Genomic DNA, 23,232 nt, shown 5'->3' with positions numbered 1-23,232 from the left:
TGAAGGACAGCAGTGCCAAAATCCACATGAAATCAGAGAATACTCTGGAAAGACGTTCAGTGCTGAAGTTTTTTCTATACTTCATCATAGAATCACACAATGGTTGTGGTTAAGAGGGCTCTCTGGCTCTCTTAACCCCTTTGCCAATGCAGGTTCACTCAGAGTAGGCCACACAGGATCACATCCATATGGACTTTAAATGTGTCTAGAGGAGATATATGTCAGCATTGCTCTGTTCTTATCATGCCAAGCTGTTGCTGAAAGGATCTCCCTCTTCCCCTGCTCCTTTGAAAAATGTTGACTTTTTTAATCCCCAAATGGATTACTTGTGATTTAGACTGCAAAACTGTAAAACATGCAGAATGAAAGACTGGTGAAGGGCAAAATCCTGAGCTGAGCTGACATGTCAGTCCAAGTCAAATACACACTGTTTGGTCTCTCATGGACTGTGAACTGCAGCTGTGTCATGGACCAAATTCTGAATAAAACTGTCAAATGTCCTAGCATGGGATAGCCAGACCAGTATTTTTGTGACCTTATTACAGATCTAAAGAAGAACCCTCAGATTTAACCCAGGTTCCATTTGAGGGAATCAGAGAGATAACTCCTTGCATTAGAAAAAGTTGAATGGCAACTGTGAAGAGCTTACAAAACCTCAACTAAATGTTTCATCTGGAAAATGACATTAATGGTGCTGCAGAAGCAAACATACCCAACAGAGAAAACAAAAGAAAAATGTGGGAAAAACCTCCCAAGGGGAAGCAGGCATGGGTGCATTGGCGGCAGGAATGTAGGTACTGTCTCCCATGTGCCTGGCAAGAGTAACCACCAGGCTACGGTGCAGCAGCACCTCAACTCTGGGTGCTGCTTTGAGGGATGTTTGATATCTCAAGCATTGCACAGGACACCCCTGGGATTAACTCAAGGGTCAGGTCTCCATTTCTCCAGTGGGATACCTGGGGTGAGGCTCAAGGCTCATTTCCAAACGCAGCTCACAAATGCCAGAAAGGTCAGAGAGAGAAAACACTACTTTCTACCAAAACAACAAAAATTAGGTCAAATAGTAGAAAATATCAAATCCACTGTTTAATCTAAACCTAGTATTGCTGCAACAAATCTTTATCTGTTGGAAGAGCTTTCCTCAGTCTGTAGGAGATGGCCTGGATTGTTTACCAATCTTCACAGCATGTTTGGAGGTCAAATTGTATCACCTTTCATGTATGTTTTCCGAGAACCACAGGAAAACAACACCCCCTTAGCAAGAGCTGATTTAGGTATTTGACTCTTTGCTTATCGGGTTAAGCCCTCAATTGACAAACCTTTCACACTGACTGAAGAGTACAAATTCCACTGGAAAAGAAGCAGTCTTAAATACAATCTTATTTAGCAAAATACTTGAAGCACCTGAGCTTATCTGGCCCTTTAAATTTCTAAAAATCTTAAACTTCTTGACAATGCATCTCATTGATACTGACTATCAGCAATTTGCCTTCAGCAAGTTTATTACAAAATCTGCTTCTGTGCTTCTGGAAACTAAAAATTACACTGCTAAATAAAGCACCCCAAATCCCAAAATAGTACTGGAAAATGAATTTCTCAGAAAAAGAGGGAAAACTGTCTGATCTGAAATGTATGACTTCTGCTATCACAGCCATTGCTGTTAATGCCCAGTGATTAGGGTGAAATGTAATAAGGATTACAAATGGAGAATAGCTTATTAAGCAATTTATTTCTCCCTTTTAGCAGGGCTGGAAAATTCCCTACGGTGTTCCCCTGAGCTTTCTGCCCAGGACATTTAAAGATTACTGCTAATGCAACTTTGAAAGATTATGCCTTAGTATAATAGATCAAATCAAGAAAATTAGTCTGGTTTTCTTCCTAAATTTTCTTTTAATGTCATCCTCCTTCTCCCTTTAACTGTTTTGCCTGAGACCACAATTTATCACTTTGATAACACAACAGTGGCACATAAAAAAGTGTTTTGAATGAAAAAGAAGGTGTGCCCCAACTTCCAGTAACAAGAGTCTGTATAAAAACTATGAATGAAACCTGCTTTTTTTTCTTTTTCTTTTTCTGGACTCTCATAGATTTTGCTAGTGCTAGTTGTGGGCTCCCTGCACCATGTCCTGCTGCATGGGATACATTCTGGGGCTTTTCATTTCCTTACAGATCTTTCTTCTCCTGGCACCCATCCTGTAATTGCTTGTGCTTGAACATCAACATTACAAGACATTTTTGCAGCTCAAGTGCTCTTTTATGTTATATATTCCCTATTTCGAAATAAAGGAGAAATATCTCTCTCTCTTAACCAAACACATCTCCAAAACCTCTTTAAGAGGTTTTTTTAACAGTGAGGTTAAAGACTAGAGCAGATTGACAGTTGTCTGGAAAGACAGTTGTTGCTCAAATTTAACACTAATGTAAATTCACTGAGTTCAGAAGCAATATAACAGAGGTAAATAAAATCTTTTTATCCACACATATCTGAAAAACCACAGACTTCTTCAGACATTACCTGCCTTAAAAATAAAGTTGTATTTTTCACGGAAATAAATATTCAGTGCAAAAATCAGTAGTATCATTACCACAGAAAGCATGAACTGACACTTCAGTGTTTTAACTCCATGTTTAGAAAATGACCAAGATGAACATGCAAGTTTAAAGAAAAATACTCCATGTTTAGAAAATTACCAAGATGAACATGCAAGTTTAAAGAAAAATAGTAAGTAGGCTGAAACTGTTAACAAGTGAAAATAGAAGTTTCCAGTGCCATCAGAGACATAATTTAATGCCCTCTGGTGTTAATGGAATTACTCCAATAGTTTCACAAAGACCGTTTTGGAGTCAAGAGGCCCAATAGCAGTGAAATAAAATTACTTTTGGTCTGGAAGAAAAGACTCAAAATCAAGAGTGGCAGTAGCCATAGCCCCTTTCCTCCTTCTGCTCATTGCCCTGCACTGTGCAGTCAGTGCCTGCAGTACCAGCTGCTGAGCCTCAGCACTCCTCTGCAGAGAGCTGAGAGGCACCCAGGCATCACTGCCAAAGGGAGAAGGCCTAAAATAATAATATAACACTACCCCAAACACTTACATTGCCATGACTAGGGTGACTTCCAAGACCTCCTCCACCACAGAATGGGAATGGTTTGAGATGCAAGCAGTAGCAAGGCCAGCTCACACAGAAAGAGGAAGAAATAAGTAAATAAAGACCAGGAACTGTGCCTAAAGGCTCTAGTGCTTACATTTGTAGCAAAATGACTTGGTTAGTGTAAGTAGTCTACACATATGGTATCATTTGTGTTTACCATATATAAAGGAAAATATCTATAAGCCAATGTTAGGTGAGGATCCAAGTAACAGAACTTGCAATGCAGGGGCTTACAAAGCTGTGGATAAAAATCATTGCTTAATAAAAATAGCATACTTGTACTTCAGAATTAAACAATCCTGTTCCCAGTGCCATCAGGCACAGTTGTGTGCATCCAGCATCTCATATACATTCTTGACCAACTTGTCAAGAATGTCCCCCATTTCTGTCACAATGGTCAAGAGGACAGCTCAGACTTCTTACCTTGATGGGAATCTAAAATTAATATTAAAACAGCCCCTTAGTGTTCAAACAGCCCCTCAGTGTTCATCAGTCTATTAGTTCATCAACATATTTCTTGGCAGTCTCCTTCCCATCCTGCAGAGCAATTTCATCTGGCTACTATGACATTTTAAATAAAGATACTTTTTTAAAATATGGAGGTACTGAAAAAAAGCAACAAAAAAACCTGTACTCACCTAATTTCACTTCCAGATTTATTAGTGCTTTTAGCTTTCAAGCCAGTTTGAAGGTTTATGAGAACAATCTGCTGATGCATGCCACTGATATATCTCAAAAAGGCAGACCATAGCAACATCACTTCACGTGCCCCTTCTGATTTTAGGTAAATCTGTTTAGTTTAGCAGTATGAAGAACAGGATCAAAGCCATAAGTGGTGTTTGTGTTTTATACAACAAATGTACTGAAATGCATTTCTTGCAGCGCTGTGTGTGCTCTTCACTGCACATTTGCCCTTGAGTACCATCAGAGCAAGACAGCCACTTTTTCCCTCTAATTATTTCAAACCAAATTCTTTCAGACAGATAGAGCATAACATACTCTAAACAACCTGCACACATGCTGAATTAATTACCTGTGTCTGTGAGATTATCTTTGGACAATCTTCATCTCAAATTGTCAAGCAACTACATGTTTCCTGTAGGTTTTTGATCACAGGTCCAACACAAATGGGGGAGGCTGTGGCTTTCACTGCCACAAAAACACTGGTAAGAGGAAATAGCAATATGCAGAAGACTGACTGTGTATATTCTGGCCACACGGAAACAGATGGATAGTAGAGGAAGGGATTCCAAAGCACAAAAGAGAGAAAAAGAAGTAATGAAAGATGACAGAAAAAATCTGGGAAAATAAACTTTATAATCTTGATGATCTTTTCTCCCAGTCTATCTATTATCCAACTGCCACTGAGTATCCTATGTATTATGTCAGTGGTGCTAAACATTATTTATTACATCAATATTAAATGGTTGTCAAAATTCTCCTGGATGCCTCATTAATAAAAGGCTGTATTTCCTTCCTGCTGACCTGCAGTGTTGTGGTAGTTTCCTCAGATTGGGGCTTTGTGCTAAGAGATTCTGAGCAGCTGTTAGCATGGGCAAGTCCACTATTTGCATACAAACAGCTTTATGCAGGCCTGAGCAACAGACACCAGAGAAAAACTTCCAATGTTTGAACACCAGTTACTCCCCCAGCTTTAATTTTTATCTTTGATCATCCTCCTCCCTTGTTATTCAGTTAGCTGAGCAGAGCAGTGGGGCAGGCTGCTGGCAGCTTCCCTGGGCCTCCCTTGTGCAACCCAGCCCAGCCCCTGAGTCAGATCTGCTGGGACAGGACTCTGTCCCCACACGAGTTTTTTCACATGGGATTGCCAGGTATCAAACCAGACAGATAGAATAACTTGTGACAATTCAGGTGCAGGGATTAAAGTCACTTATTATCACTTGCTAATATGCATAGGGTTCTCTCTTCCCAGGAGCTGCATGTTGGCAACCAGGAGCAGGTCAGAAGGAAGGACAGCCTGAAGAAAGATAGGGCTCTGCAGACCACTATCTCCAAAGGGAGGAGGCCAGTTATAACATTGGAGAAAGCTACTGAGATGCTGTTCCCTGGGGTGAATTATTTTTCTTCTTCCACTGTGTGGTTTTAGGTGACAGCACATATTCTGGCTGGTGACCAGTCACTAGTAGAGTTACACAGGATTCCATTTTAGGGCCAGTTCTCCTCACTATCTTGATAAACAACTTGAATACAAGATTGAGAGGTAGTCTAAATTTGCTGATAATACTAAACTCGGGAGCTGTTGACTCCCTCAAAGTCAGACAGGCCCTGTAGAGAGACCTCAACCAATTAGAGAGCTGGGAAATCACCAAGTACATGGAGTTCAACACGGAAAAGTGCTGGATTCTGCACCTGGGACAGAGAAACCCTGAAAATACAGACTGGGGAATGAGAATGCTGGAAAGCAGTGCCATGGGAAGGGACCAGGGGGTGCTGGTTGATGGCAGGTTGAACATGAGTCAGCAGTGCCCTGGCAGCCAGGAGGGGCAACTGCATCCTGGGGTGCATCAGGCCCAGCATGGCCAGGCAGGCAAGGGAGGGATTGTCCTGCTCTGCTCTGCTCTGCACTGGGGCAGCCTCACCTCCAGGGCTGGGGGCAGTTTGGGGGCCACAAAGTAAGAATGATATAAGGCTGTTAGAGAGCATCCAAGGGAGGGCAAGGAAGATGGTGAAGGACCTTGAGGGAAAGCCGTATGAGAAGCAGCTGAGGTCACTTGGTCTGTTCCTCCTGGAGAAGACTGGGGGGAGACCTCACTGTGGTCTCAACTTCCTCATGAGGGAAAGAGGAGGGGCAGGCACTGATGTCTTCTCTGTGGTGACCAGTGACAGGACCTGAGGGAATGGCCTGAAGCTGTGTCAGGGAAGGTTTAGGTGGGATATGAGGAAAACGGTCTTCACCCGAAGGGTAGTTGGGCACTGGAACAGGCTTCCCAGGGAAGTGGTCACAGCACCACCTGACAGAGTTCAAGAAGTGTTTGGACCAGCACTCTCAGTGCCTCTCAAGAGGCACCTGATGTGACTCTTGCAGTGTCCTGTGCAATATCAGGAGCTGGACTTGATGATCCTTGTGGGTCCCTTCCAGCTCAGGATATTCTGTGCTTCTATGCTGTAAGATATTAGTCATGTAAGTTTGACTTGTAGGCCAAACATCTGCAAGTGCCTCCACTGAAACAGCAGTGTGGGATGTGCTCAAGCAGCAGCAGAGTCTATTGCTTCATTGAGCTGCTGTTTATTAAGTTTTCAAAGATTTGCAACCATTCTCCTGTGGACTTTCTGGCTGTTTTCCGAGCACGATTACTGCAAGCTGACTGACGCACCTGGAGCAATGAACCATATGAGATGGTCAGGATTTTCACATTTCAAATGCTGAACTCCTAATGATACTTAAGAGATTCCTCTGTATCTAGTATCAAAAGGCATTGCTCTAGGCTGATTTTAGTGGAAATCAAGTCTTTCCAAATTCCTAGCTTTTGCTGGAATCAGTATGACTCTGATTAGAGTGGGAAAAACTCCTAGCAAGCTTCTTCTGCATAGATGTATGCAGCAGCAGGGGAAAAAGGTTTTCAGGAGACCAAGGGGCAAAAATCGGCCTGACTCAAGTTTAGTTAGTTTTTAGAGAACATGAAGCTACCCTAAAAATTTTCTGGTTTACCTCACTACCTGGAAAAATCTGTTAGCAAAGAACCTGGTGAGATCCCTGTTCACCTTTTTGAATGGCCCAGGTACCAGCTCAGGGAACATGAGACTTTCCTGCCTTTGCAGTTGCCAGCCATAAATGGGGTTATCTTCAAAGGTATCTAGGACACAACAAAAACCATAGGAATTGAGAGGATGCTGTTTTGGAAAGTAGTGTATTGCAGCAGACAAACATCATCTTCCCATAGAGATGAAGACAGAGTATTGTTTTACATAACCAATAATTCTGCTGTCATTTTAGGGAAATTACTGGAAAAATTGGCATCTCCAGTATCAAGCTATTTTTAGGACCATTCAAGATCATTTCAAGACAAGTGACTGCTGAATTTGGAACAACCATCAAGAAACAGATAGCTATCAACATGGTTTATGCAGAGGTGATTCATGATCTGAAATACATTCTCCTCTAGCTCATAATTTTTTCCACACATTTTTTTAACCTTTCCCTGCCCTCAGCTGATGGATGAATCATTATCTTCTGACAGTCCGATGTTAATTGAAGATTATTTGCTCCAGAACCTTCCTTATAAGTAATATAAATCTGGGCTTTGTAAATTGTTCTCATGCCTTTGTAAGGTTTTATTTTATAAAGCTTCCTTAAGAACATCTTTGTACAACACACAATTTTTACTGTATAGAAGGCAGCCTGACCAGCAGACAAAGTGAACATCTTATTACCCAAACATATCTCCAAAAATATCAGTAGATTACACAAGAGACTCTCTGCTGATGCAGCTTTCCTCCTACATGATATGGCAGATGCCAAGAACTTTTGTAACCTTTGCCCTACATAAGTCTGAAGGATAAGCAATGAAATGAGAAGACGTGGTACCTACAGATGATGGTAAGCAGTGCTCATGGGCCTAGAAACAAGAGGCCAAAAGGCATGGCCTGAGAAGAAGTCAGAGCTGTGAACCACTCAATTACTCCTGCAGGATAAAAGCAAAGGTGACTCCCTTGCCTGGTGTGTTTCATACACAGGCCAATTAGATCCACACTTGTTGCTCTGAGGATCTGGAAATTGCAGCTGTTGCACCTGCAGAGCACTCAGGCTGCTCCTAACCCGGCTTGTCGATGTTCAGCAGTGAGCAGCACAGCTGGGTGCTGGACTTAATGACACAGGGAGTTTTAAATGACTGTTCTGCCTTTAGAGCAAAAATAGCCTCAAGCTGCTTTAAATTAGATCCTAGCCAGACTGATATATTTAAAAAAAAAAAATCAAATCCTCAAGGCTGCCCTCTAATGCCAGCATCAGAATTCTGCTCAAGCAGCCCTTCCATCAGGTAACGTTTGCTGAGAACTTAATCGGGGAGCTGAGCACTTTGCATCAATACCTAGAGCAAAGAACCATCATTCTACTTCTTAACTAGCAGATATTTGATCATTTTAGCACAGAGGAAAAAAGAAAAAAAAAAGAAAAATGGAGAGAGGTGTCTAGTGCTACTCACAAATTCAGCTAAACCATGACTTGAACCATATACTCTGTTTCTCAATAATTTATGTTTTATAAAGCTTCCCATAGTCATTGTTTGGTTATGTTGAGGGTTTCTTTGAAAGAAGGGTGACTTGCTTATTATTGAAAGGCTGTATTTAAAATGCAGCAATGTTTTTATTTAGGCAAAAATTCTATTAATAAGCTTAGTCTAACCAAGGTATATCAGTTTCTTAAGAATTGGGAAATATTAACTTAGGTGATAATATAAATGCCTAACAACATTCTTGGATTGCATTAACTGTATTTTTAGAGATGTATCAGCTGGTGTCCATGCTAGCAACATTTCATCATCTGGTGTAAATTCTGAGATCTGATGAATCAGGCACTGTTTCATAATACTGAATTTCATGCATCTGAACACGCACAAAGTTTATTTTTAGCAATTTGATTAGAAAATAAAAGGCGAGCCAGAAACCTCAGGCGCTGGTGACGATCACTAGAGGGCAGTAGCCAACCCCTAATGTTCCCCCAGTTTTCCACAAATCTTTGTAGGATTCCACAGGGGAGCGAGCGGAGCATCCTCCTCCCGGTGACGATGATCGTGAGATGGAAGAAAAGCCTGCCTGCTTGCCACGAGTGTTAACGCTGTTCGACATTAAGCTATTTTCTAAAAGTGCGTGGTGACAAGTAATACAGGCAATGTCGTTTCTTTATCTAATGGTGCCTATCTTCAGCACCACAGATGGGCTGGGGAAGAAGAATTTGGATGTTCCCACCTTGCAAATGCCGGGACCAAACTGTGGGATTTATTCTCCACTCCCTCCTAGCTTGTCAGCCCCATGTGCCATGGGGCACAGTGACATTCCAATCAGCATTTTATATGGATCTTCACATATTCATATAACAGTGCAGAAGTTAGTGCCCTGTATATCACTGCCATTTATGTAGTATTTTCATGTACATACGTATATTGGGTGAAACAATGCTAAATCAGTAGAATGGAGTAAGTGATTCCAATGCTTGTCACTGAGAAACTCTTCCCAGTTCTCCTTTCTAGCATTGACACTTTCATGTTCTATTTTCCCCTGCCCCATAACCAAGCCAAATTTATTAGAAAAAGCAGTAACTAATGTTCAAAGCACCCCAACAGGCTGGGTGCCCAGACACACTCCTATCTGTGCCATCAAGAGGGTGGGATATGAATGTGAAGGAAGAATGGGACCTCAGACCATGCACAAGATGGTTATACACGCTCATGACATGTAAAGTAGCTTTCCATCAAAATGGACATGGCATTAAAGCCAGAGGGGACATGGGTACTTCTTCCCTGTCTGCTATAATTAATTTAAAAATGAGCCAGATTAAATGAAAAATGGGTGGCACCATATCTAGCACTGAATACACTTTCTAGTATTCCTAAAACTGTTATGTTTTCACTTAGAAAATCTAATTACAGTTGTGCTTTACATTTCCATTTCAGGATCAAGGATTTCATAAAAATTACTTTTCTATTCTAATGGTTATGCATAATGCAGAAATAACCAACCTTCTAACTAACCAGCTTGTTGTTATTGCTGACAATTTTGTTCCTGACTTTTCACTTATCTTAAGAGTTTGGGGGCTCATGACTTATGAATGCTAGGATTTCAATATGCTCTTAATTTTACCCAGAAAGGGAGAGTTGCAAAAATGTTTGGTCACCATCTGCTATCCCTGTGTCAGATATACACAGTTTTGGCAGAAGAATGTCCCTACAAGGTATGATCAGGGCTCTGTTATTCTCTCTCAGACATTAGATAGACATGCACTAAGATAGAGTCAAAGAACAGAGCGAGCAGGGGATGATGCTTGCCCAGAATACTTTGACAGCTTTTAAAGAAAGTGTTTGCATTTAACAGTCATGTTTTGTTTGTCTAGCAGAAGACATCTCCCTCTGCTATCACCAAAGGTATACTTATGCAAGAAGTGGTCATTTTAAAGCCAGGACATGCAAGCAAATGTCATACTTATTTTTGAGGAATTTGTGGGATCTTCACATGTTATTGTAACCTTTTGGAGTTCAGAAAGAGGCGAGGGCTATTGGCAGTGTGCAAGACAAAGAACTTTACTTGAAGAAAAGCAACCTAAACTTTCCAGAAGCAGAACATTTTTCAGTGCTCAGTCAGAAGGGTAAGACTTTCACAGAACAAAAAGTCAGATTGCAATGGAAAGCCTTTAACTCTTGAAACGTACCTTTTTCCAGCAGGAGACAGAACAGGGCCTCCAAGCTGCATCTTCCTCCCTTCCTAGCTGTATCCATCTCTCCTCTCTTTTTATAAAGGAGACAAGCAAGCCTCTAGATAACTCAAAGCTGCTATGGGATACAGAGAAACAAATGCAGAGTCAGCCTTCAGCCACAGAGACCACTCAGCATCCATGATAGAGAGCCAGCAGGAGGCTGGCCACCCCACCTGCACAGCAATAATGAAGCTGCAAAAGGAAGTGGATGGAACTGCAGTTCTTGTCTAGAAGGCAGGCAGACTCTGCAGGAACACTGAGGCATCAGTCCCTCTCTCTTTTTTTTATTTCACAGTATAAACTTTATATTATCTGCCTTCACAAAGTCTCTGAGATTTTAGACTGATGCTGCTTGCCATATGCTAACACTGGATTAACCTCACAAAAGCCAGCCACCAGTGCAGCATGCAGGACCATTGATATCACCTCCTTGTTATACAGGGCAACCTTAAACCTAAAAAGCTTGGCACAGCCTGTACATAATGCAGCATCCTAATTCTCTGATTCAGCAACAAGGGCACATTTCAGAAATAATTCTCTAGAAGCCAATGTAGCAGGGACTAGTGTTTGGTCCACTCAATCTCTGGGGAATCAGAGCAAAGCTGGGCTGAACCAAAGAATACTGCTTTGCTGAAAAGTCCTATAAGTCCCCAGTCCACTCAATAAGCTCAGTACTGAGGGTTCATAATAATAAGATGCTTGAACTATGGCATTACTAAATTAATAGGCTTTGCAGAGTCCATAAATCTCTCACAGGGGTCCCCTTTTCCACTTCAGCTAGAAAGAAAGTAATGGCTAGGAGTTACAAAGGACTCTAGAGGGAATTAAGCTCTGAAGTCCTATTGAATTAGCATTGTTTACAAAGCAGTCATAAGTATAATGGATGTTAATGAGTCTTTAATGGGCCAAGTTGCAATACAACACTAGTGAAGTACAATTAACAGAAAGACTGTGCTTCCCTCCCATTTATTCTGCTTGACACAGGTGTAGAAACCCTGAATCTAAATTAATTGTCCTGTTGAGAACAGAGTAAAAGAGCTCAAGCTGCTGTGTAGAGTAAGAAAAAATACATTTCTTCTATGCCAAACCAAAGTGGGGCTGAATTACACCAAAACTAAATGTTCACACAGGAAGTGCACAGAACTTGGTTGAGGTTGGCAGACATCTCTGGAGGTCATCTGGTCCAGCCTCCCTGCTCAAGCACGGCCACCTAGAGGCAGCTGCCCAGGACCACATCCAGACCCCACAAAATCTGTGGGCAACTTGTGTCAGTGATTAACCATCCTCACAGCAGAAAAGTTGTTTTCTATTACAGACAGAAACTCCTGTGTTTCTGTTTGTGCATATTGCCTCTGTTCCCATGACTAAGAACCACTGAAAACAGTCTGGCTCCAACTTCTTTACACCCTTCTTTCAGGTATTTGAACACAGTGGTAAACTTTTCCTGAGCCTTTTCTTCCTTATGCTGAGCACTGCCAGCTCCTTCAGCCTCTCCTCCTACATGAGGTGCTCCAATCCCCATATCATCCTCATGGCCCTTTCCTGGAGCCCCTTCAGTGTGGCCATCTCTCTCTTGTACTAAAGAGCCCAGAACTGGATCCAGAACTCCAGATGTGGACTCCCCCAGTGCTGAGTCAAGGGGCAGGGTCACCTCCCACAACTTGCTGGCAATAATCCTCCTAATGACCCCCAGGACACCACTGGCCTTCTTGGGGCACACAGCTGGCTCATGTTCAACTTGATGTCCACAAGGACCCCCAGGCCTCTCTCCACAGAGCAGCTTTCCAGTCAATCAGCCCTCCAGCAGGTACTGGTGCAGGGGGTTGTTTCTTCCCAGGTGCAGGACTTTGGTTTCCCTTTGCTGAATTTCATGTCATTCCTCACAGCCCATTTCATCAGCCTGTTGAGACCCTTCTGGATGACTGATCAGAATGATTCTCTGGTGTATCAGCTGCTCCTCACAGTTTTGTGTCATCCGTGAACTTGCTGAGGGTATGTTCCAGATCATTAATGAGGATGTTAAACATGCCTAGACCAAATTCTGAACTCCAGGGTACACCAGGAGTTCTAGACACTAGATTTTGTGCCACAGATCATCCCTCTCTGAACTGGGCAGTTCAGCCAGTTTAAGTTCTGCTCATCCAGCCTGCGTGTCATTGGCTTCTCTTCAAGGATGTTACAGGAGACAATATCAAAAGCCAAGCAGACCACAGAATCATAGAATAGCTTGGGGATCTTAAAGATCACCTTGTTCCAACCCTCCTGCTGTGGTCAGGGACACCTCCCACTAGACCAAGTTGCTCAGAGCCTCATCCAATCCGGCCTTCAACACTTCCAGGGATGAGGCATCCACAAATTCTCTGAGCAGCCTGTTCCAGTGCCAACGTCACAGTAAAGAATTTCTTTCAAATAACTAATGTAAACCTACTTTATTTCAGTTTAAAGCCTCTACCCCATGTACTGTCACTATGTGTCCCTGTAAAAAGTCCCTCTCCATTTTCCTGTTAGTTTCTTTTCTGGTACAGAAAAGCTGTAATAAGGTCACCCTGAAGCCTTCTCTTCTTCAGAGTATCCACTGCTCTTTCCTTATCCACCAAGCCAGTCACTTCATCATAGAAGATTATTGGGTGGATTAAGTATAACTTCACTTCTGTAAAGCCATGCTGAGCAAAAGTTTTTACACTTGTTTGGTTTTAGTTTTTACTAAGACTGGAGAGGAGGGGCTAGACATTTTTCAGCATTAGACATGTCATTGCAGAAAAAGTCCTTGTATTTTCTGCCTTTATTTGTGCCAGTCACTAATCTACCTATTTAGCTATTTAGAACACCTTGGTCACAAGCAATTTAATGTACACCTCCCCACTGATTCATGATTACCTAAATCCCACTGAAATTAATTTTAGCACTCTGTTCTCATTCTGACAGGCTGTCATTTAAAGAGCAACATATTCTGTCTCAATAGTGAGGTGTAATTCTGAATACATTAGCTATACTACATATAAATCTAAACATAAGCTTAAAATCTTGTAACTGGGGAAAAAAGTCAACAAAGGAGATATTACAAATGACAGGAACATACGAAAATTACTTTCAAGCAATCCGTACTCAAAAAAGTTTGCACAAAGAGTAATCTAAAAGTAATCCATATCAGAGTTTACATTCCTGAAAAGCTTTTAATCATGAAGAACAGAGTATGTTATATTGAAATTACACCACAAAACATACTTACAGTAAACTGTGCCTCTTCAGACATGGAATTTTACAAGCACATAGCAGCACTGAGGAGCACTACTGACCTGGAAGTCCTGTCTTCCACCACAGAGATACTTGACAAATTCCTATGACAAAGATCAAAGTTTTAGAGATTTTAGGATCAAAATTTGGCTTATGGGCATATTACCATATCTCACAGAATGAGAAGAACATCATCTCCTGCAGCACAAACAGCACCTCTTTGAGCACTCTGGGATTTTGACTCTGAATCTACACAACAATACAAGAGACTCATAGTTACAAGAATGGCTTCTTCTGTGAAGGACCATATCAACATGGAGTCCCAAGACCTATCATGTTATCACCTCCCCCCTGCTGACGCCACTGTTCGTGGCAGGTGAGCAAACAGAGGAGCGTGGTCCTTCCATTAGGAAGGAAGACACGGATGTGGAGTACAGCTGGAACAAGCAGTATCATTGAGGTAAGGAATACCTCTGCACCTGAGGAGCAGGACGTGGACCAAGCATGCACAGAGGCAGAGTGCATTAGGAGCTATGAAAAGACTGGAAACTTGCTAACCTAGCCTAGCCTCGCTCAGAGTGCAAGAGTAAACTAACTCACAGCAAAAGCTGGCACCACGAGATGAACTATATACATCTGAGGGTTAAGCCCCTAAAAAAATGCTTTCTCTTGAGTGGAGTTCACTGCTTCTTTCCAGATGCGGGATTGCCAAGTAATGAAGCTATCACTTCTATAAGTAGGACCTTTTGCACCTTGTGTGTTCTCCCATTCCCTAGCAGCCATGAGATCATCCAGAAGTGTGAACGCCTCTCCACATTACACAGCAGGATCTCCAGTATGGGGCTGAACCATGCTGGCAGGGCCAACCCCAGCCCTAGCCAAACAAGGACTTTGCACTTGATTCACCAGTTGCATGGACAGCTCTTTCCATGGGAGACTGGTTATCTGATTTCTTGCTTGCACACAGCGACAATTATTGTCAAACCTAATGTCCACAGTTTTGATTACTTGGTGAAGTAATTGCAGGTAACCTCAACATTACATAGGAATCAAAAAAGAAAAGAGAGGGTGAAGAAACAGAGGGAAGACGATCTGTTTTCACAAAAAGGCAAACCTAGATGCCAATTCAAAGCAGCTTGACGACTTCCAGAGGATCTCCACCTCCCTGTCAGAGCCCATGTCTGGCAGATGTCGGCAGCGCCAGTGCCCACGGCACAGGGGCCACACGCCGCTGAGACGCGGCACCCTTGCGCACCTCGGCAGCGAACCGAGGGCTGAGCCGGGCCGCTCCCTCGGGGCGCAGCCCCTCCAGGCGGGGACCCCCGGGCCGGCCGCGGGGAGGGGGAGAGAGTTGCAGGGCGAGGCAGGCAGTGCTGCCCCGGCCGCCCATCCTTCTGCAGCCTCCGGGGCAGTGCTGGCCCTGCCGCCCATCCTCCTGCAGCCTCCGGGGCGAGGGCGAGCTCCTCCCGCTCCGCGCGTAGCGGGCAGGGCTTTGCGCCCGGGCCGCCGGCCAGCCCCTTGCCTGGGGAGAGGGCTGCGGCCCCCGGGGCTCCTGGGCGACAGGCGACAACCGCCGGAGGGTGATGGGGACGCGGGTGTCTGCCGTGGGTTGCCAAAGAGCCGTGCACGCGCGTCCCGCAAGGAGAGCCAACAGTCGCTCGAGGGAAACTAAAAAATAAAAAATACTCAAAGCTGAGTATTCTCTTCTCCTGGCTTCCCTACAAGGGTGGCAGTCCGACAGCAGCAGCGTCGGGTGATCTCTCTCTGGCCTCAGCTCCGCCGAAGCCCTCCGAGGACGAGGCCTCGGTACACACGGGGATGCCACGGCCACCCCGCGCCCCCCACCGCTGACCCGGGCAGCCCGGCCCGCGGGGGAACCAACGAGGGGAACAGCCAGCGAGCAAATAAACAACTTCCCTCGTGTAAGAAGTTGCCTTGCAGGTGCCTGCAGCTGGCGGTTAACACAGACAGTAAGAGGATCAACTCCATCTCCGCCAGTGCAGCAAAAAGAGGAGGAAAAAAAATAAAAGCCCCCTCATTTGCTATTCAGAACTTAGTTAATTTGGATGATAACGGTTAGTGTTTAATCCCATTGTACGAGAATGAATATACTGAAACCTACAAGACTCCTGGAAGAATAATGCGGCCGGCGGCACGGCACGCAGGGGTGCCCAGGCGGGCAGCCGGCCTTGCCCGCTCCGTCCCGCCGACCGGGGTAGACGCGCCCCGGGGCCACCACCGCCTCCTCCCGCCGAGTCGTTCGGCGCTCTCGACCGGCCCGGAGAGGTGGGAACCATCCCGGGACAGTGGGGCGAGGGCCGGCACCTCGCCTATCCTCCGGCCGCTTCTGGGGAAACGAACAGACGAGAGCGGCGGTGCCACCCGCCGTGCTCACCCGGGCACATGTGGCAGGGATGGTTTCCCCATTTTAAATCGCAAAGGGAAAAGGGTGGAAAAACGCGGAATACGGGAGAGGACGTGGGAGTTTCCGAGAGAACAACTGCCCGAGCTCACATGGCGGGGATATGGCTGTTTACCGCAGCCCTGCCCGGGGCTCGGTGGCGTCGCCCGTGAGGGCACAGCCAGGCTCCGGGCGGCCCCGCCGCAGGCCCGGTCGCTCTCGGCTTTTCCCTCCCCTCGGGGGTGGTGGAGCCCCGCGGCAGAGCCGGGCCCGGGGGCTGTGGCGGAGCCGGGGGGGGTTAGACGGGCGGGCGGCCCCGCGGTCCGTGCCGGGTTCGGAGGCGCACCGCCGGCCGTGGAGAGGCCCGGGGGGGCCGCGCCCGCTGCCGCGCTGTCGGGGGGGCGGCGGGCGGCGGGGGCGGGCGGCCCCCCCGGCGCGGCGGGGCGGCCCCGGCGGGGGCGGTGCGGGGCGGTGCGGAGCTGTGCGGGGCGGGCCGGGGGCTCGGTGCGCTCGCCAGGCGAGGAGCGCGGCTGCCCGGGCGGAGGGCCGCGGAGAGGAAAGCTAACAATGCTGTGAAAATATGTTTGCAGAAAATAGACAATTGTTGGATTAAACGTATTCAAGTATGAAATAATGCCTTTTTGTGTAAAAAACCTCAGCAATGTGAGCGTACAAAAGTTCCCCTGTGGCAGTTACTTGCTCCCTTTGTGAGCTTTGCGCTCCGGCGTCTCCACTTGGCGCGTTTAACTCGGAGCCCCCCTTTAAACGCGATTGTTTCTTTCTTTTTAATGACATTTACCGGATCAAAACATGCTGTTAATTCGATCAGAAAGCTTTACCCTCCTTAACAATGCCACAATAATTTCTCCTGAAGTTTGTTAAATTGACCAAAATTAGGCAAATGAATAGGGGGTCTGTCGGCGATCCCGCTCGCAGGTGACACCGAATAATGCACTCTCGGACCAGCTGCGATCCCCTCTTTATTTGCCCCTCTTTTCTTTGACCCGCATTATTAAAATTTAGGCCCAATGAAACTATTCATACTTTTCAATGGGACATTTTCCTATAGGATAATAGGCTACAAATTGAGCCTCTCCAAAGGAGAGGGGGAGAGCAGGGGGGGTAAAACAACAACGCACAGACGCGCACACCACACAAAAAAGGAGCGTCGTGTGCCAAAGGCTGGCGAGAGCCTCCCCGGGCCGACGGAAAAAGAAAAGGGGGGGATGATGGGGGGGGGATATCGTGTGCCAGCCCCCCGGTCCCACACCTGCCGGGGTGTCCCCGGCGCATAAAGCGGTGTAAACAAAAAAATCCTCGCTGCCACCTCTTATAAAGATGGACGTGTCACCAAGTCGTGTGAGAAAAGCCTGAGAACAAACGGGGCCACTCCGTCTCCAAGGGTTCTCCCTTGAACTGGGCGGAACAGCCTATTAAGGGCTTACTTAATTACTTTAATGACTCTGGACAGGCTTTAAAATGCAGTCAGCTCCGGGGCTAAGGGGAGGGGTAGGGGGTGCCGGGGATTTGAAGGCTGGCGGCGGGGACGGGGCCGGGGATGTGGCGAGCGGGGCGCAGGGCGCGATACCGCGTCCTGCGCCCCGCTCGCCGCATCCCCGGCCCCATCCCCGCCGCTATTGTGGGACAGTCACGTGTGTCCCCGAGGTCCACGTGGGGCGACACAGCTGGGCCGCCCCCGGCTGCGTGGACGGGGGCGAGGAGGGGGGGAAAGGAAGAAGAGAGAAGAAAAAAAGCCCCTCATCCCCTCGCCCCCTTCCACCCTGATCTTTAATGCATACACTCCCTCGGCGCCGCTCTCCCGTAATCCTATGGGATCAGCGGGCCCGTGGAGGCCCCCCGGGGTCCCCCCCAAGTAGTGATGGCTTTATAAGGGGGCCGGAGAGAGAGGGGATGCAGACCCCACCATGGCCTCCAAGCTCAAGGAGCGGAGGGTGAGTCGTCGCCCGCCTTGCGCGCACGGGTCTGCGGGGCCGCCAAGCCGGCCTAGCCCAGAGCCCTTCGCCGCCTTTCCCTTTGAAAAGCCCCCCCACAAAAAACAACCACAGCCCCCTCACAAAAACAGGCTGCCCTGCCAGGGCCGTCCGCGCAGTCGGGGAGCCACCAGGGCCGCGCGGAGAGGACTGGCCACCGGAGCATCATCATCCTCCCCGAGAACGCGTCGCGCCCGGCACCGCTGCTCGGAGCGGGGCTGGGGACTGCCTTCCCTGGAGGGGTCGAGACCGGGGCCGGGGGCAGCTGTCACAGCGAGACTGGATCCGTCTGTTTTCTCTTCCCCCACTAACGCGCCCCATATGTTTTGCAGAGGACGCCGGTGTCCCACAAAGTGATTGAGAAGCGGAGGAGGGACCGCATCAACCGCTGCCTCACCGAGCTGGGGAAGACGGTGCCCATGGCTCTGGCCAAGCAGGTAGGCGGGGGGGAGCAGCCCCTACGCCCTTTTCTCCCCGGTGCGCCGCGATATCCCCCCATACGGCGGGGCTAGGGGGCGGCCCAGTGGAACGCAGAGCAGTCTCAGGGGAGAGGTGATGCCCACCTGCCCTGCCCGTTGCAGAGCTCGGGGAAGCTGGAGAAAGCGGAGATCCTGGAGATGACGGTGCAGTACCTGCGGGCCCTGCACTCGGCGGACTTTCCCCGCAGCCGGGAGAAGGGTAGGTGGGCGGGAGCGACCTCCCGCGGCCCCCGCCGGGTCACCCGTGGCGTGGAGGCGGCTTTCCCCCCTCCTCTCCCGACCCTGAGGAGCTCGATTCCCTTCCCTTTCCTTTCCAGCAGAGCTGCTCTCCGAGTTCGCCAATTATTTCCACTACGGCTACCACGAGTGCATGAAGAACCTGGTCCACTACCTAACAACGGTGGAGAGGATGGAGACCAAAGACACCAAGTACGCCCGCATCCTGGCCTTTCTCCAGTCCAAAGCACGCTTCGTTACGGAGCCTCTCTTCACGTCCCTGGGCTCCCTCCCGGAGCCGGACTTTTCCTACCCGCTGCATCCTGGGCCCGAGTGCCCCGGGCACGTCCACAGTCCCGCCGAGGGCGTGCTCCAGCCGCCCTCGGGGGGGCCATTCCCCTGGCACGGCGCCGCCCGCAACCCCTCCCTGCCCTACCACTTGCCCAGCGCCGCCGTACCCCTCGCCAGCCCCGGCCAGCAGCGCAGCACTTTCCTCTCCTCCGTGCAGGGGCTGGACCGCCACTACCTCAACCTCCTCGGCCATTCCCACCCCAACGCGTTCGGGCTGCCCCCGGGCCAGCACCCCTCCATGCTATAGAGACTCGTCCCGCCTGAAAGAACACCTATTTATGACCGCGGACACTGCGGGTTACACCCGGGCGCACGGGGAGGCTGCCGGGGGCAGGGAGATGCGCAGGGGTCCCGGATGGCGAGGAGGAGCCCCCGGGGGCCCAGATCTGCCCCCGCCCGCCCTCTCCGAGGGCCTGAAGCTGCCCCCACCCGCTCGTCTTCCCACCTCGGGGTCCAGTGCCTGTACAAGTGATGCCTTGGAATAAAAGTTTATACCCGCCGCTGCTTTTTGTTTCCGTGAGGGAGCTTCCTCGGGTGGCGGTGGGAGTCTCCCCACGTAGCCACCAGGGCAAAGAGACGAGCGAGACGTGGTCAGCGAGGGCCCGGGAGCTTGCTGCACGCACCGGCCGTGGCCGGCGCTCCGGACAGGCGGGGCAGGACGTGACGGGCGGGGTGTCGGTGCCGCCCGGCCTCTGCTCGCAGGCCGTCACCGGGGGCTGGGAGGGAGCCCCGGCGTACGCCGGAGGTGGCGGATGCCGCCCTCGCCCGCAAGCCCTGCGGGTGCTGCCCTCCCACGCGCCCGTGGAGGGGTGCTCCAGGGGCACGTGTCCGAACCGCATCTCCCGTGTGCTCTGTCAGAGAATTTCTCTGCGGCGCAGCTCGTTCAGAGGAGGATGAATAATGGTGAAGGCACAGGACGGGGCGGGGAGGGCAGGCGCTGAGAATAAAACCAATGGAAGCTCCGGGAGCGAGTCCCTCCAGCCTCGCCGCTGGCGCGGAGCCGCGCACGGCTCCCTCCCGCCGGGGCAATTCCAGCCCCGCCTGAACCGAGCGTCCCGGGTGTTCCATAGCCCCTGGAAATCGGGCAGCCCGGCCATGCCCGGCGGGGCCAGAGCCGTCGAGGGGTAAATTAACTTATTCCAATTGGGTGGGGAGGCTTTGAGGAGATTTGACCTGGACTGTTTGCCCAGGTCGCGGAATGGGCTGACCCGCAATTTGTAAACCAACCCGACCCTTTATTCGGAGACAGACAAAAAGATCTTCATTACAATGAGTAAAAAGTGGAATGTGTATCTTCCATTTAACCTGTAAACACAGGAAAAGCTCCTATCCCAGATTAATGGGGAAAAGGTCACACGGCGGGATGGTGAGGAGTCAGCTAGGGAGGAGAGAAAAACACCCCCATTTCCTCGGGACACCTTTAGGATGGTAAATCCAGAGGGAACTTCTCTTTTGGTCAGCGTACACAGAACAATACAGACTCAACCAAACACATTCAGCAGCAGGAATGGCTGGTGACTATTATGAAAACACATGTCCAGCACTCATTTTTATCAGCGCTGGGTGCAGAATATGGTCAAAATGCTATATGACATATTCTGTGAGCTTTAAGCTCTTGTGATCCCACTTTGTGCCTGAAACATTAAAGATATGGCATTTCCCTGAAAATATAAATATATTCAGCATTTGGTCCCTGTTAACCAAATTAAACAAAACTTTCCTTTGCTAAGTAGATTTTCTCTGTGGGATTAGCAGAGGGCCACCATGGTAAAAACTGGGGTCATTTGCATATAATTTTGCAAACTCGCACTGGTCCATGACAGTCTTTGTCTCTCCAATGTTGCTATCCTGCATTTTTTTCTTTCTTTTTTTTTTTCCCTTTTCATTTTCATTTAGCTGTGGAGGATAAACCCCTCTTTGGCTTTACAATGACTTTAGGATAAAAGTTTCCCCTCCCTCCACTCTTTCAGGGCTCTGAGCTCACCCTCCTGCTTTTGGCCCCAAAATTATTTTGGAATTTGCTAAAGTCAACTGTAGCAGGCATGGGAGCTGAGCTGCCTTCCCAGCTCAGACCCACACCTGCACACCATGCTCTGTGCACACAGGTGGGTCAGCATAGGCAGTGGGGTACAGAGCTCCCTTGGGACAGGCATCCCCTGTCTTTTGACAGAGGTTCAGCTCATTTGTCTTGATTTTATTTTGCATTTCTGTGCCTATCAGACAGAGACTTTTAGCTTTTTTTTCCCCCTGGGATTTATTTTAGCTCTGCCATGAGCATCACCTTCCAACCTTGCTGGGAGCAGATGGGAGCTGGATGACACCTGTGCTGGGCCTGATCAAGGCTGTACCTGGTCCCAGGTAGGGTGCCTCTCTGGGCTGGCAATGGTCATTGTCTGGCATAGGAGTAAAATTTACTGGTGTCCAGGAGCAGCTAGCACAGAGAATGAATAGAGAGGAGTTGTTCCTGAAAATAAACTACTTTAATTCCCAAAGCCCTCAAAATACTAGATTCTGTGTTATGAACCTGCTTGGCTAAAAATCTTAATGGTGAATGATTTGCTCTATCATGTCCTATTCCTTTCCTTCAGCTAGCATCTTTCTCATTCCTAGACTTTCACATCTCTTTTGCCACAGTTTGCCTTGCCTTCCTTTCCCATGCCTTTAATACCCTCTTTTCCACCTCCTGCTACTGGAATTCCTCTCTTTTCCTCACACATTCCACGTCCTACATGTACTGCAATTCTTCTCGCCCCAGAAAATAGTTGTACAGCATGGTCACACCTCAGTAATTTCTTTATGTTGAGAGCAAATAATCATGTTGGGATCAAAGGACAGCAAAATGTAAGTTTACAGTTCTGTATCTGATACTGACTCTCTCTTGCTACTTACTCAGACAGTAGAAGAGTTTATGTTGATCTTTGGAATATTGCATTACTGAAAACATCTCCAACTCCCTAATTCATCCCAAGGATTTATTTGCATTATTATTTAAATAAAACATCACCAATTAGATCAAAGGGACATAAGAAGCCTGTGCATAAACTCTCCATCTTAAAGCTTTATGTTTTCAATAGGCAACAGGCAAAGCCTGGAGGAAATTCTACTGTCTCACTTTTCCTATTTAAATAAATAAAAAATGTTTATGGACTTTGAGCGTATATAACACAGATCAGAACTCTTCTTTCTTCCCATGGTTTTACACTAGTCTGAATGCATTATTCAAAGACCTAGGGGCTTTGCTGGTAGTGCCACACTGTGGAGTTTCCAGCCTTGGAAAAAAGAGCCGATGCCACTGAACAAAGTCCCCGAATTCAGGACAACACAGTCATTCTTGGGGCATCTTATCAATCAGATCAGTAGCTAACTAGAAAAGAGTATTTTTATTGTACTTTGGGTCCGTGACCACAAAGATCTGCATCATTACACCTATAGGGACTGAGCCATGAGTTTAAAAGAAACAACTGCCGGAAAGAGAAGGAACTGCACCAACAAAGGCTTTTCATTACAGATCTGTTCCAGTAGAGATGCACACAATAATTGGCTTCCTAGTGGTATGGGTATGATCCCTTTCCCATGGTGAAGATCCTGCCAGTTTATAAGTCTTGTGGTCCCACAGCTCTGTGGAATGCTGCTGCTATTCCCCAGGCTCAAAGGTAGCCTGCATGATTTGACCAGGACCATGCCAGAAGTGCTTAGGAGAGCAGAGGGTCTTAGGTGCCAGGGTACAATGATCACCCCAATCAGATCAGCTTCTTGCCCTCCTGCCACATTCTTGGAGAGAATGTAATAGTGCCTAGAAGTCCAGAGGGATTGTTTTTCCATTATAAATTGAATCAATTATAAGGAGGAGGAAACCTTCTGTTTGCCTGTGGAACAGTCTGTGTATTAGACATAGCTACTGAAGCAGCTGCAGGCTTGTCCAGCAACCCTTTTGCAAAGGCAGATTTTTGGAAGGAAACCCTCCAGCCAACAGTGCCATATTTGCTC

At 47.6% G+C, this 23,232-nt stretch overlaps 1 protein-coding gene across 2 annotated transcripts; it reads left to right on the top strand.

The window, feature by feature from the left end:
• Nucleotides 1-18,133: 18,133 nt before the first annotated feature.
• On the top strand, nucleotides 18,134-19,492 carry HELT (helt bHLH transcription factor). 2 transcript variants are annotated; one of them, XM_059471385.1, is made up of 4 exons: nucleotides 18,134-18,160; nucleotides 18,532-18,636; nucleotides 18,781-18,877; nucleotides 18,999-19,492. In XM_059471385.1, exons 1-4 carry the CDS (start codon nucleotides 18,134-18,136, stop codon nucleotides 19,490-19,492), a joined length of 723 nt encoding a protein of 240 aa, XP_059327368.1. The 2 variants fall into 2 exon arrangements, with proteins under 2 accessions (XP_059327368.1, XP_059327367.1); XM_059471384.1 differs by having other exon boundaries at nucleotides 18,996-19,492.
• Nucleotides 19,493-23,232: the final 3,740 nt, after the last annotated feature.

This window comes from Ammospiza nelsoni, chromosome 4 (assembly GCF_027579445.1).
Source record: "Ammospiza nelsoni isolate bAmmNel1 chromosome 4, bAmmNel1.pri, whole genome shotgun sequence".
In the NCBI taxonomy this organism is placed as follows: domain Eukaryota; kingdom Metazoa; phylum Chordata; class Aves; order Passeriformes; family Passerellidae; genus Ammospiza; species Ammospiza nelsoni.
This window is presented reverse-complemented; position numbering and strand designations above follow the sequence as displayed.

Bases quoted from the DNA above. Each gene is read 5' to 3' on its own strand.
- HELT (XM_059471384.1), top strand. From the start codon at position 18,134: ATGGCCTCCAAGCTCAAGGAGCGGAGG. The intron at 18,161-18,531 runs GTGAGTCGTCGC...TATGTTTTGCAG, and splicing joins CCAAGCTCAAGGAGCGGAGG to AGGACGCCGGTGTCCCACAA. The intron at 18,637-18,780 runs GTAGGCGGGGGG...TGCCCGTTGCAG, and splicing joins CCATGGCTCTGGCCAAGCAG to AGCTCGGGGAAGCTGGAGAA.